The sequence below is a fragment of the Motacilla alba genome, chromosome 1 (genome assembly GCF_015832195.1).
Source record: "Motacilla alba alba isolate MOTALB_02 chromosome 1, Motacilla_alba_V1.0_pri, whole genome shotgun sequence".
Lineage (NCBI taxonomy): Eukaryota > Metazoa > Chordata > Aves > Passeriformes > Motacillidae > Motacilla > Motacilla alba.
Genome location: NC_052016.1, coordinates 9,030,435 through 9,042,733, shown reverse-complemented (window position 1 = coordinate 9,042,733; position 12,299 = coordinate 9,030,435). Strand labels below are relative to the sequence as shown.

Below are 12,299 nucleotides of genomic sequence, written 5' to 3'. Positions count from 1 at the left end.
TTGTGGGAATTAGATCAGGATGTACAGAGAAACCAGTCTAAAATGAGACAATCTTTCCAGTTGATATTATTTTTTTACTATCTCAGGGAATTTCGTAACTGATTACAGTGTTCCATTTTGTTCTGTAGGATGGCTAAACTCCAGAGAGCTGACTCTTGCTTTTAAGTTGTGTAAAAAACCTTTTTCACAAAATCACTTTGTGGCTTAGAGGATACAGCCCCAAAATGGAAGAGGCCTACACTGGGTCAGTCTCATGGAAGCATCCAGCCCAGTACCTTGTTTCCCAAATATCAGCTGCTCAGGAAAAGAAAGACATGGAGTATGGGGTGAATTTTCCCTCAGGGCATTTTCCTCAAAGCCAGCAGGTTAGAGATTGGAGCCTTCCTGTGCAAGGAATGCATCCAAGGCTCTCGGGTTGACCTGTCCCTCATGGATTCTCTTCTCTGAAATCATTTTCTGCTTCTGGCTTCCACTGCATCCTGTTCACTCTCTGCAGAGCACTTGTGGCCGGCCTTCCAGCCTGCTCTTCCAGCCCTCCTCAGCCATGGCTTTTCCAGGCAGAGCATCTTCAGCAGCTGGAGATCTGCTCCTCTAAAGGAATGCTGCCTGTTGTCTGGAAAACTTGGCTGTTTCCAGCCCAGGTGTGATTCCTAGTCAGATGGACACAGACCTTTAATCTGAGCTGTTTGACTCCAGATGGAATCGAGGAAGGAACTAAAGACAGAGTTGCCCCAATTCAGTGATAATTCCTGGCACACAAGTTAGTGAGTAGCTAAAAGGAGGGTGCAGCTGCACTGCTCACTGATTGCAGTCCCTTTCAGACAGAGGCTGTTCCCCAGGTCTCAGATGTAGCCTGAGCCACGTTCCCAATCCCCAAAAGCTGGAAATGGGACTGTTTGGCTGGGCTGGATCCCACTGAGGAGCAGGGCTCAGCTGGTCACCCTGCTGAGCCTCCAGGCAAACCACCCAGAAAAACCAAATATCTCTGCCTTCAGCCACAGGGCTGGTGACGGGCTGGGGGAAACAGAAACCACTCGTTTTTGGGGCAGCCCAGGTTTGCACCAGGGCAAAGTGCTCGGGAGTGCACATCTTGGGTCCTGGTGTGGCAGCTCAGAATGACCAGAGCCCTTGAATGGCTGGAGCAAACGAGCTGTTGATAGCCTGGCTGACTGGAAGTGGATTCAGTGAGAAGGCTGGAGCAGAGAGCTTCAGACCCAGCCTCAGAGGGCTTTCCTGCCCTGTCACCCAGATGGAGGAGATTAGATCAGGTATTTCCCAGTCGGGATGGTTTAAAGCAAATAGTCACTCCCTTCAGAGCACACAGCTTTGCCCCAGTGTTGTCAGGGAAAGGAGCATGTGAAAATTGGTGTTTTGGTCTTCATTGGCAAATATTTTGATACTTTTTCAAAGACCTTAATTTGTTTTTCTTCCTTCTCTCTCGGCCGGAGGCCAAGGGAAATCAAATCACCAGCGCTGATATTTGATCTAGCTCCACTCAGGCATGTTTTTTCAAACAGTAGGACTTTGTCATTTATACATCTGAAGTGTATATAACAACATTGGCAATAGTTGTGTTCTCTGGGAAGCTCTACACCCTGCATGGTTTCAATTCCAAGTATTTTGCACTTAAAAATCACAGCCAGGTTGCCCCAGCTGCTTGTTTGCTGGGCTGTGCTCACTTACATGGGTGCAATTTGCAGGAGTGCTCCTTTCCAGTGAAGTGCTCCGTTGAAATGCTCCTTTTCAGAGAGCTGCAGCGTGTGGTGGGGGGCCTGGTTATCATCCCTGATGGTGGCATAATTTCCCTGCTTCCTGCAGCCGGCTGCTGGTTCAGGTGAGCTCCTCCCAGATGGTGTGTCTGGGTTCCAAGCTGTCGTTCTAGCAGCTGCCCCCCATTTCTACCCTCTCTGTTGCGTTTCTCAGGAGGAATTGCCTCTTCCTGGCTTCAGCAAACAAAAAGTAACCCAGCCCTGTGTTTTAATTTAACTGGGAGGGTTTTGATGGCATGCTGCCCTTGGTTTAACTCGAGCACAGTTTGGCTGCTTTTATTAGTTCATGGTTAACTCAGCTCCTCTAGAAACTTCTTCAGCTGGGTGGTCCTGGCATGAAAGCAGGGTGAATTTGGGGGTTCCTCGGTGTGTCCTTTGGGAACAGAGGCATTAAACACTGCAGCACCCGAGAACTGAGGGGATGGAAAATGAGAACTCACCCCAGATCTGTGCAGGTGTCAGGAGCTGTAGGCAGGGACCACACTGCAAGAGGGGATTACGGCTGGATTCTCCTTCATGGAATTATGGATTTAGCACCCCTCAAAAGCCAGGGAGGAGCTGGTGGGGACAATTTTATTTTCCACATTGTATGTCTGACAGCTCCAGGGCTGTACTCTCCTGACTGCTGCAGCAGTCCCTGTGTGTCCATGATTTGCCTTCAGGGCACCCAGGGTAAGAAAGGCAGGTTCCTTGGGGAAGCACAGGGATGATCTTTGTGCCACATATTGGCTGGAAAACATCTGGGGGATCAGTGAGCCAGAAATGCTGCTGAGCCTCGTGCCTAGAGCTGAGGTGACAGCTTAGCCCAGACACCTGTGGCTGTGATTCATCCTTTCATCATAAGGCTGGAGTTCATTGCCACGAGAAGTATTTGGAGGTCTGGGCTAGTCCCTTTTAGTCAGGGGCAAATTTGATTTCAGAGAACCATGACCCAAACCTGCTTGCTTATTAAATTACCCCGAGCAGCTTTTAATGACACATGCAAGGGTTTGTTTATTTTGTTTTTTCTAAATTTAACTTTTTAAAATTTTGGACTCTTTCAGACATCTCAAGAGCCCCAGTGCAGTGAGTGCACAGAAGTAGGAATCAAACCATTTCTCCCACTCAGGTTTCAGTTGCACTTCATGATTTATCTTTGCTTCTCAACGTGACTGTGGAGAAAGGATTCAAGATGGATTTGCAGCAAGCCATACCTTGACCATCAAATGATGGCAGAGTCAGTACTGGAAAGAAAGGCAAATCACTTATCAGGCCAATCTTTTTCCGCATAGGAGCTTCAAAGGAGCAGCAGTCAGATAAAAGCATGCAAACCATCAGGCTGCTCACCCATTTGAAGTGCATTCTGTGGTGCTTGCCTCAGGAGCAGCCAGACAGGTTGTGTGCAATCGCTCTTGCTGAGTGTGAGCATCTGATTGCTCTCTTGCTCAACAGGACAGGGAACAAAGGACGTGCATTGGCTTGGAGGGAGCCCCTTCCCAGGAAAACCCCCACTCAGCTGTACTTTCAATGTAATGGTTCATTCAGAAAGGAGTTTTAACCATGAGGAACTGTTTATATTTATGGAGGTAAGATTTTCCCTACTAAACCATCCCCCAAGTGCCCATGAATCAGTGCTGTTGGTGGGGCAGGAGAAGGTGATTCACCTAGGCCTGTCACAGTGTCTGTGGCAGGGCTGGTGCTGGGAAGTGCAGCTCCTGCAGGCACTCAGAGTGTGCCCAGTCATGAGCCAGAGTTGGGCAAGGCTTGTCTCATCCCGTGCTTTCTCCCAGCAGAGGCCAGTACCAGGTATGTTCAACATGGGGACACTTGGAACCTGTCGCAAAGCTCCTCCCCTGGTTTTTGCTAGCTGAATGTAGACATTTTTCCTAAAGCAAAGAGGTTTTTCTCTGTTTATCTTTTAAATTTAGCTAAAATTATTTAACAGATATGGCTGCAGCAGACATGCCGAGATATGAGTACCACGTGAGCATATGCCAAAGCTACAGCACCAGGTACATTCCCCTCATGTAGCTTTTGCATTGCAGGTCTATTCCCCAGTGCCTTGTTTTGCTTGTTTTTGCCTGAAATGGAGTGTTGATGTGAAGAAACAACCCTGTATTTAAGTGGGTAGCTAATGCTTGCAGTAGCACTTTACCCAGGAGGTTCAGCAGTTCAGCTGCTCCCTGCACTCGATGGGGCTGTGATAACTCATTCCACTTCATTGCACTGGGATGCTCCCAGGGCTGCCCTGGCACGTGGCCTTGTTGGTGACAATGGCCCCATTCAGCCCCGCTGTAGTCCTCATCCCAGGGCTGATCTCAGTGGCACTGGGCATCCCACCTCTCCCTCCTGTTTCCCTTCAGGACTGTGTGCTCAGCCCCCTTTCATAGCCCCTGGGCACCTCAGGGACACCAGTGGTGCTGTTCCTCCAAGCCCTTGGGCCGTGCCAGGGATCCCAGATCCCAGCGGGAGCTCTGCTGGTGCTTCCCACACCTCCCCACCCCAGCACAGTCCCAGAGCCCGTTCAGTTCCCCTCTCAGCCCCTGCTCTGCACGTGCCTTTCTCCCTGCTGTCCACAGGGTGATCCTCAGGAGCCAGTGCTCACTGACCCCTGCTATGGTTTGTTCCTGGCCTGGGACAGTTCCCCCCTCAGCCCCAGCAGGTTTCTGTGTGCTCTGTGCAGAACCCTGAGCTGAGCGTGTTCAGCGCGGCGCTGCGAGGCTCCCGAGCTTTCCCTCCCCATGAATGGGAACGAGCTGGCATTGCAGCAGGACCTCAGAAGCAGGAACTTCTGAGAATGCCCTGAACCCTCCTAACCTCGGCCCTGATCTCCTCTGAGCCAGGCTCGGGGCACACGAAGCTCTCTCCTTGCCACATTTCGTTTGATAACTTGGGAGCAGAGCGGTGCTGGCAGCTCTGGGCTCTGAACTGCTCCCACCTTCGTCTGCTCAGACCCTTCTCCTGCCAAAGGCCTTGAGAGGGCTGCCCACAAGGCTTTGATAAGGAGTGGAAAGGGGAGTGCAGGGAGCAGGGCTGTAGCATTACACTGAAAAGATCGTTTGAGTCCCTCCTGTCGCTTGCATTGTGGTAAAGATTGTAGAGATCTTTGCAAAATGTGCTACAGTTTAACCTTATGAGCAAGTATAACAAATATGTTTACTCTGAGTTCTTCATCCTTGAGGTTTTTTTATAAATTAATTTTTTATATAAGCTGATATGCTCATACATTAGTTACAGAGTATAAGCCCCATTTATTGTCAGGGAAACTGAGGCAGTTAAAACAATGTCTCACCGAGGTCATCTGAAGAGGCTGTAGCCTTACAAATCCTATCTCCCTCAAGTTGGTGGTCTGTTCTAGTAGCTCTTTGTTTTCTTAAATCAACTCATTTTACCTAAAGCATGAGATATGCTTCCTAAAAGTTACATTGGCTAAGATTTTGGAACTCACTCTACATTTTGTAGAGCATAGAAAGATGGGATCACAGGATTGTTAGGGTGGAAGGGACTTTAAAGTTCATCCAGTGCCACCCCTTGCCATGGGCAGGGACACTTTCCTCTATCCTAGGCTGCTCCAAGACCATCCAGCCTGGCCTTGGGCACTGCCAGGGATCCATGGGCAGCCACAGCTGCTCTGGGCACCCTGTGCCAGGGCCTGCCCACCTTCCCAGGGAACAATTCCTCATTCCCAATATCCAGTCTGAACCTGTTGCCTGCCAGTGTGAAGGTAATTGGCTTCCCAAACCCAAGAGCATTGGAGCAGCAGGATGCACGTGTGGCCACGAAAGCTGCTGTGGGTGGGGACAGGGCTGTGCTTCCAGGAAACCCTGCTCAGCTCATTCACACGTGGAGGAGCAGAGCAGCGCTGGCCTGGCCAGAGCTGCCTGTCTGTGACTCTGTGCTGCATTAAACAAAGAAGCAGATGGACCAGCAGAGCTGAACTCACTGAGCGGGGAAGGAAGTGCTTGTTCTTCCAGCTGGACTCCAAGTGTCCCTGGGGAAGCGGTGTTTATAAAGAACGGGCCCATCCATTGCAAATTAATGCCTGAAAAGTTAGTCAGCCCTTGCCCTGCCCCTAAGCTCTCCCCATCCAGCCTCTGCTCCACGGGAGGATGGTTTCACACAGAGCTGGTGGAGGGTTTCTTTGTTTCCACAGAGCTGCTCTTGGATACAAAGAAAACTGGTGCTTGAAGCGGCATCTGGAAGCTTGTTTTCTCTCAAAATAAATACTCCATTCTGCTACCTCTTCTCAGAGACTTTTTTTTTTTTTTTAACTTGTGAATCAAGAACTAGCTGCTCTTGCTGGAGCGGTAGAGGTTGAACTTGCTGTTGGTTTTGGCTATATTTCTTGCTTCTTTACATCCTCTTTGCTCAAGTACCTAAAATATTTTAGTTTCTATTTACAGAATTTGGTCTTTCTTTGTCCTCTAAAATCTGCCACAGATGCCTGTAGATACCGAGGTGGTGGTGGGCATCCCCCTGGAGGGATTAGCCTTGTAGCAGGAGCCAGCTGAGTCACAGCCTTCAAAACCCCAATTCGTTGGGGTTTTCTTCTGTCTTGCTCAAATTTGCTGTATTCTTGTCTCTTCTGATCCTTGCACTGCAAGTTCTTGGGGACCAGGAAGGGTCTGTGGGATTTGGTGGGGAATATCACATGGCCCATCATTACAGTTTGTGATGAGAACAGAAATAATCCCAACCACATTAACCTGTCAGGAGGAAAAAAAAAAAAGAAAAAAAAGAACCTTTTTGGTTACATAATTTTCAAAGGTCGGCCTTGGGGTGTCTGAAATGTATCTTCAGCTGTAGGTGTGAATGCACAATATCAATGTTTTCTCCTCAAAACGCGTAGGTTGGGCACTGCTTTTCTCAACACTGCCAGTTTTTGCTACCATATGTTCTCCTTTTGCAAAACCTTTAGCACTGTTAACTTGGCTTAATGTAAACAGATGATGCTGCATCTTAAATTCCAAATTGCCAAGGCCGTGGAGGCACCACCTGGAGCGGCGCACGTGGGACTGGTCCTTCCTAACCTGAGCTGGAAGCTCTGCCTCCACCCCGCCTTTTCCTCCAGCTGTTTGTCTCCAGAAGGAAGGAATCTTGTCTTAGATGCCCCAAAGGCAAAGTGTGGAGCCACAGGGACTCCTGCAGCAGTCGGGAAAGTACAGCCCCAGAGCTGTGAGATGTTAAATGTTAAAATTCAGCTGTACCCCTGAAGCTGGAGGGAAATGCATGGGGCAGCTTCACCCTTCTCTGCAAGGTGGACAGCTACAGCTGTGTTGAGAAGGTTCTGACGAAGGAGGAATGATGAGGAGGATTTTATTGATATTGAAAGGTTAATTAATTATTTTATTGTACTGTATTATTCTATACCGTGTTACATTACATTTAAATTTAATTTGCTAAGCACTCAGCTTGGTATACAACTGCACTTTAACTGCACAGAATTTTGTGACTGTCACTTGACAGTCCCGACACACACATACTCTTGGCCCTGATAGGCCAAGGAAAGAAAACACCATGACTTTGGGTAAACAATCTCCATATTGCATTCTACTTTTGCACAAACATAGCTACAGCAAATGATAAGAACTGTTTTTCCTTCCTCTGAAGTTAAAAAAATGTAAATCCCAGAAATACTCTTAAGAAGAATTGTGCCTTGTTTTTCTCTATAAAGAAGAATATAGCTACAGACAGCGCCTGTTTGTCACCATGCCACCTTTTCCTCCAGCCATTTGCCTTAGGGACGACAGGGGACGAGCGATTTCCATCGCCAGAACAAATAGAGGCGTGAAAAACCGTGGTGCACCCAGGTTCTTGGCCAAACTCTCCCCTCACACATGTCTCTCTCCCGAGCAGGACGTCAACGCGGGTGAGGGCAGCGAGTTCACCGACAGCGGCATTGAGGGCGCAGCCACGGACACGGAGCTGCTGTCACGGCGCTCCAATGCCACCACGGCCAGCTACTCGCCGCCCGCCGGCCGCGCCTTCGCGGGCAGCGACAGCGGCAGCAGCTCGGCGGGTGACGGGCTGCGCCAGGGCGTCTATGAGAACTTCCGCCGCGAGCTGGAGATGAGCACGGCCAACAGCGAGCACCTGGAGGAGGCGGGCTCGGCTCTGAGTGACGAGCAGAGCAGCGGCACCCTCAGCTCCCCCGGGCAGTCCGACATCCTGCTGAGCGCCGCGCAGGGCACCGTGCGCAAGGCCGGCGCCCTGGCCGTCAAAAACTTCCTGGTGCACAAGAAGAACAAGAAGGTGGAGTCGGCCACGCGCAGGAAGTGGAAGCACTACTGGGTGTCACTGAAAGGTACGGGGTGAGCAGGCAGGGGTGTGTCCAGGTGGGCACTCTGGGTGTCACTGACAGGTGCAGGGAGAGCGGGCAGGGTTGTGTCCAGTGGGATGGCCAAACCAGGGGCCTGGACTCCTAAGAGAAGCTGCTGTGAAACTCACTTGACATGAGGTGAGCGGACTCCTAAGAGAAGCTGCTGTGAAACTCACTTGACATGAGGTGAGCGGAAGTGGCCCTGCTGTTCTCCAGAGGTTTTACATGGTGTTTGCTGATGTGCTCAGTGATGGCATGTGTGCAAGCACCCCAAGGCGCAGCAGTGGGGTTCGTGCCTTGCTTGGAGCCCTGCTGGCACCACCCTGGGCCCTCAGTGTTCCTTGGAGAAGGTGTGCATGGCTTGCTGGCAGCTCAGCTGGCAGCCCTGTGCCCCTGCAGGCACACGATGGTGGGGGGCTGTTGGTGGTGACAATGGCTGCTGGTGCTCACGCAGGGGCTCTGCCATGCTCTCCATCCCTCCTGTACCTCTCCTTCCCCAGGAAATGCTTCATGAGTATGAATACTCAGGGTTGCAGCACGTTTGCAGGTGTGGTTGGTCATGAAGGCTGGCATGTGGCTCTGGCTGTGTCACCCACCCCGTGGTGGGCACCCAGCTGCCCTGCTCCCTCCTCAGCTGCCTGGGCCACAGACCCTCTTCTCTCTGGGTTGTTGCAGTTGCTGCTGGGCACATGCTCACAAACTCATCTTCGTGTGCCTTATCCACCGGGAAACGGGAAGCCACAGCTTTGGGACTGGCCTCCCCATCCAGTGCTGTGGCCAGAACCAGCAGAGGCAGAGCCGTGTCTCCTGCTCTGGTGGGGTCACCCAGAAGGCTCGGTGTGGTCAAACCCTGCCCTCCCCACAGAGAGCACTTGTTTATTTTTAATTTGCAGCGCTATTTTAAAGCCAACAGCAAAGTTTGGAGCCAGCTCTTCCTTGTGGTGGCTGGAGAGCTGGGGAAGGGGAGAGGAGAAGGGAGGTGAGGGGCAGCTCTCATCTCCTGGGAGGGGGCAGGAAGGTCTTGCTGTGAGGAGCTGGCAAACAAAGGGCCATCTGGGAGAAGAAAGGGGAAGGATGAGCAGGGGAGTGATGTTGTTTTGAAGTGCTTTGGCTCAAGTGGAGTGTTAACTCCTTGGATTGCTGTGCCTTGATACTGGCAGTGTTTGACCCGGGCTTTGAAGTCAACAGCTGCCATTGTTTGGCTGCAAATTGTTTTCTGGGAGGCTGGAGCATCCCTTTCCAGTGACACAGCAACTATGTGCCAGCCTGTAAACAACTGGAGATAGTGTGGGAAGGTGGGAGGGGAGAAGACCCCTTTCTTTTTGGAATCTCTCAAATTGCACCCTTGCTCTGCACTTTGTTTTCCTTCCCCGGGAGGATTGTAAAGAGTGTTTTGTCACACCAAGCAGGTTGTTTGCTGGCCCCAGCTACGTTTTTTTGTCCGTCAGTCTTTCAGCAAGCACAGCTCATCCCGGCCCATTTTAATTCCGGTTCCTGTCTGCATCCAGTAATTAGATGGCTTGGTCTCTGCCTTGGGGGGACTGCAGCAGCAGCTGCAGAGGCTGAGGCTGGGCCATGCCCGGGGGCCTGTCTGCTCCCAGGGCTGGCTCACAGCCGGCTGTCACCCTCAGGGGACCAGGATCTCACCCCTGTGCGATGGGGTGGCCGTGGACAACCCCAAATTTGTGATTTCTTATGCTGTTTCTCATCTGGGAGTGCGTTTTGCTGGCCATGACTTTCTCTTTTGGCAATCCTAGGGAGAACAAAACTCAGGGCAAACAAAACAGCCCGGGGTCAGGGCTCACTGACCCTACAGCTCGTGGTGTGCCTGCTTGGCACCAAAACCAGCAGAGCATTTGAACGTGCTGCTCGTTGTCTCCTGCAGGCTGCACGTTGTTCTTCTACGAGACCGATGGCAGGTCTGGCATTGACCACAACAGCATCCCCAAGCACGCAGTCTGGGTGGAGAACAGCATCGTGCAGGCCGTGCCCGAGCACCCCAAGAAGGACTTTGTCTTCTGCCTCAGCAACTCCCTTGGCGACGCTTTCCTCTTCCAGGTTGGCTTTTGCAAAGTTTTTTTCTGTCTCCCAGCGAGGAGGGCATCTAGCTCTGGTTGAGATGAGTGGGAAATCCAGCTGATTGCAGGAGGTTTGGGGTTTTCTTTGGCAGCGCTAGAGGAAGGACATGAGCTGAACGTGACCAGTGTCAAATCTGCTTTTTTAATACCTAGCTGGATCCTCCTTGTGTCAAGGGCTGGAGCAAAGAGTGAAGAAGTGCTCTTGCATCCCTGTAAAAACTGGTTGGGCAGCATGCTTAGAACAGACAGACTAAGGCAGTCACCACACACGACATGCAGCTGGGCACTAAAACTGCTGTGCCACTCTCTGTGTCAAGGCAGGGCCTTGCAGGGAGGCTGGAGGGGCTGGCAAGACCAGGAGCAGTTGGAAGTGCAAGGGGATGTCTGGATCTGCAGGTGCTCTCCCAGAGGGGCTACAGAATCCAGCTGCCCCTTGTTCACACACCTTGCTGCTGCCCCAGAGGAGACTGGAAGTGCAGGGCTTGGTTCTTTAATCAGGAAACAGGAATGTCTCCATTTTGCTGGGTACATTTAAAAAAACATCCCAGGATTTACATAAAAGACCGTAGATTAGTTGATATGTTTCACTTGAAAAGATTTCTGTCGTTTGGTAACCACTGCTTCCCTGAGTGACTTTTAGGTTGTCATCCCCTTTCTTATGTCAAGTTGGCACTAAGCAGGGTGTGACTTTCTGTTATTTGCAGTTGGCAGCACGTGCTGAGGTGGGTGCATTTCCTCCACTTTTGATTCCATTTTCTTCAGTGGAGGAATCCCTTTATTTCTCTTTCCAATTACAATGGAGTTTCTTGCCTTCCTAAGCCAGAAGCTACTCTGGGGTAGGATGTGTCCCCACATCATCACTCCCCTGTATTCCAGAAAAAACTAAAATTACACTGTGCTGTAAGTCCTTGCAGCTGTCCTTGCAAAGGGCTGCATTCTCAAACTGGTGCACAAAGAAAAGCCTTTCTGATTCGTGGAGGACTGAGTGTCTCACTGAAAAAAAACATTTTTTTTGTGGACTGACTTCCCTGCCACCTCAATGGAGCTTTTCTTCAGTTCCTTCTGTAGTACTGCCCTGCCCATCTCTCCTTCATGTTTCCCCTGGGAAGGGGATGAGTATTTTGGCACCTGGAGACCTTCCTCCAGGTGAGAAGGAATCATAGAGCCACAGAATGGGTTGGAGGGGACCTTAAAGATCACCTTGTTCCATGCCTGCCATGGCCAGGGACACCTTCCACTGTCCCAGGCTGCTCCAAGCCCCAATGTCCAGCCTGGCCTTGGACACTTCCAGGGATCCAGGGGCAGCCCCAGCTTCTCTGGAAAACCTTTGCCAGGGCCTGCCTACCCTCACAGGGAGGAATCCCTTCCCAATATCCCTGTGGCAGTGGGAAGCCATTCCCTGTGTCCTGTCCCTCCATGTCCTTACAAAGAATCCCTCTATTTTTCTTGTGGGCTTCCCAACTCACCCCAAAGCTTATTTCCCCGGAGCTCGGTGTCATTATGCCACAGCTAGGTGTTTGTGTAGGGAAGAAGCAAAACTGAGCCTTTTCAAGCAAAACCCAGTCATGCCTATTGCCAGAAACATTCTGTGCTGTGTCTCCTCTGCCAGGGAAGCAGGGGAGAAGGAGGGGATGCCCTCAGAGCAGTGGCTGCCCATGCCCACAGCCAGCACAGAGCTGTAGCAGGGGCTGGCAAGGGGAGCACAGCCATGCAGGAGGCTATTTCTGTGCTGTGCAAGGGAAAACAGGGCTGCTGGTGATCCCACACGCCCTGAGCACCTTGTGAGGAGCCTGCCCACTGCACTGCACCCAGAGACATCCCGTCCCTCCCACGTGGCTCAGGCAGCTCTGGCTGTGCCCACACAAAGCCTGGCACATGGCACACGTGTGTGCCAGCAGCTCACAGCAGCTTGTGACACCACGAGGTGTTTGCAGCTTGGTGGTGTGGTCCTTCCCCTCGGGAAAATTCCCATCCCTGCTCATGTGCCACAGGGGTAAAACACACTCCAGACCTTTTTTTCCCTCCCTCTCCCCGGGAATCAAAAAGAAAAATGAATCTAATGGTATGCAGATAATAGTTTGAAATTTAGTAAGATAACAAAGGCTGTTGGGATATTGCTAGGAATTAACAAAGCTCATTCTAAGTCCAGTGCTG

The 12,299-nt window shown here is 51.1% G+C and overlaps 1 protein-coding gene across 8 annotated transcripts in view; it reads left to right on the top strand.

The window, feature by feature from the left end:
* TIAM1 (TIAM Rac1 associated GEF 1) overlaps positions 1 to 12,299 on the top strand; it is a 155,430-nt gene that overhangs the window by 88,553 nt on the left and 54,578 nt on the right. For all 8 annotated transcript variants that reach the window (XM_038129997.1, XM_038129945.1, XM_038129971.1 and 5 more), the window contains 2 exons: positions 7,605 to 8,052; positions 9,953 to 10,125. In XM_038129997.1, coding sequence (XP_037985925.1) covers positions 7,605 to 8,052; positions 9,953 to 10,125 — 621 coding nt within the window. The remainder of the gene's footprint in view (positions 1 to 7,604; positions 8,053 to 9,952; positions 10,126 to 12,299) is intronic.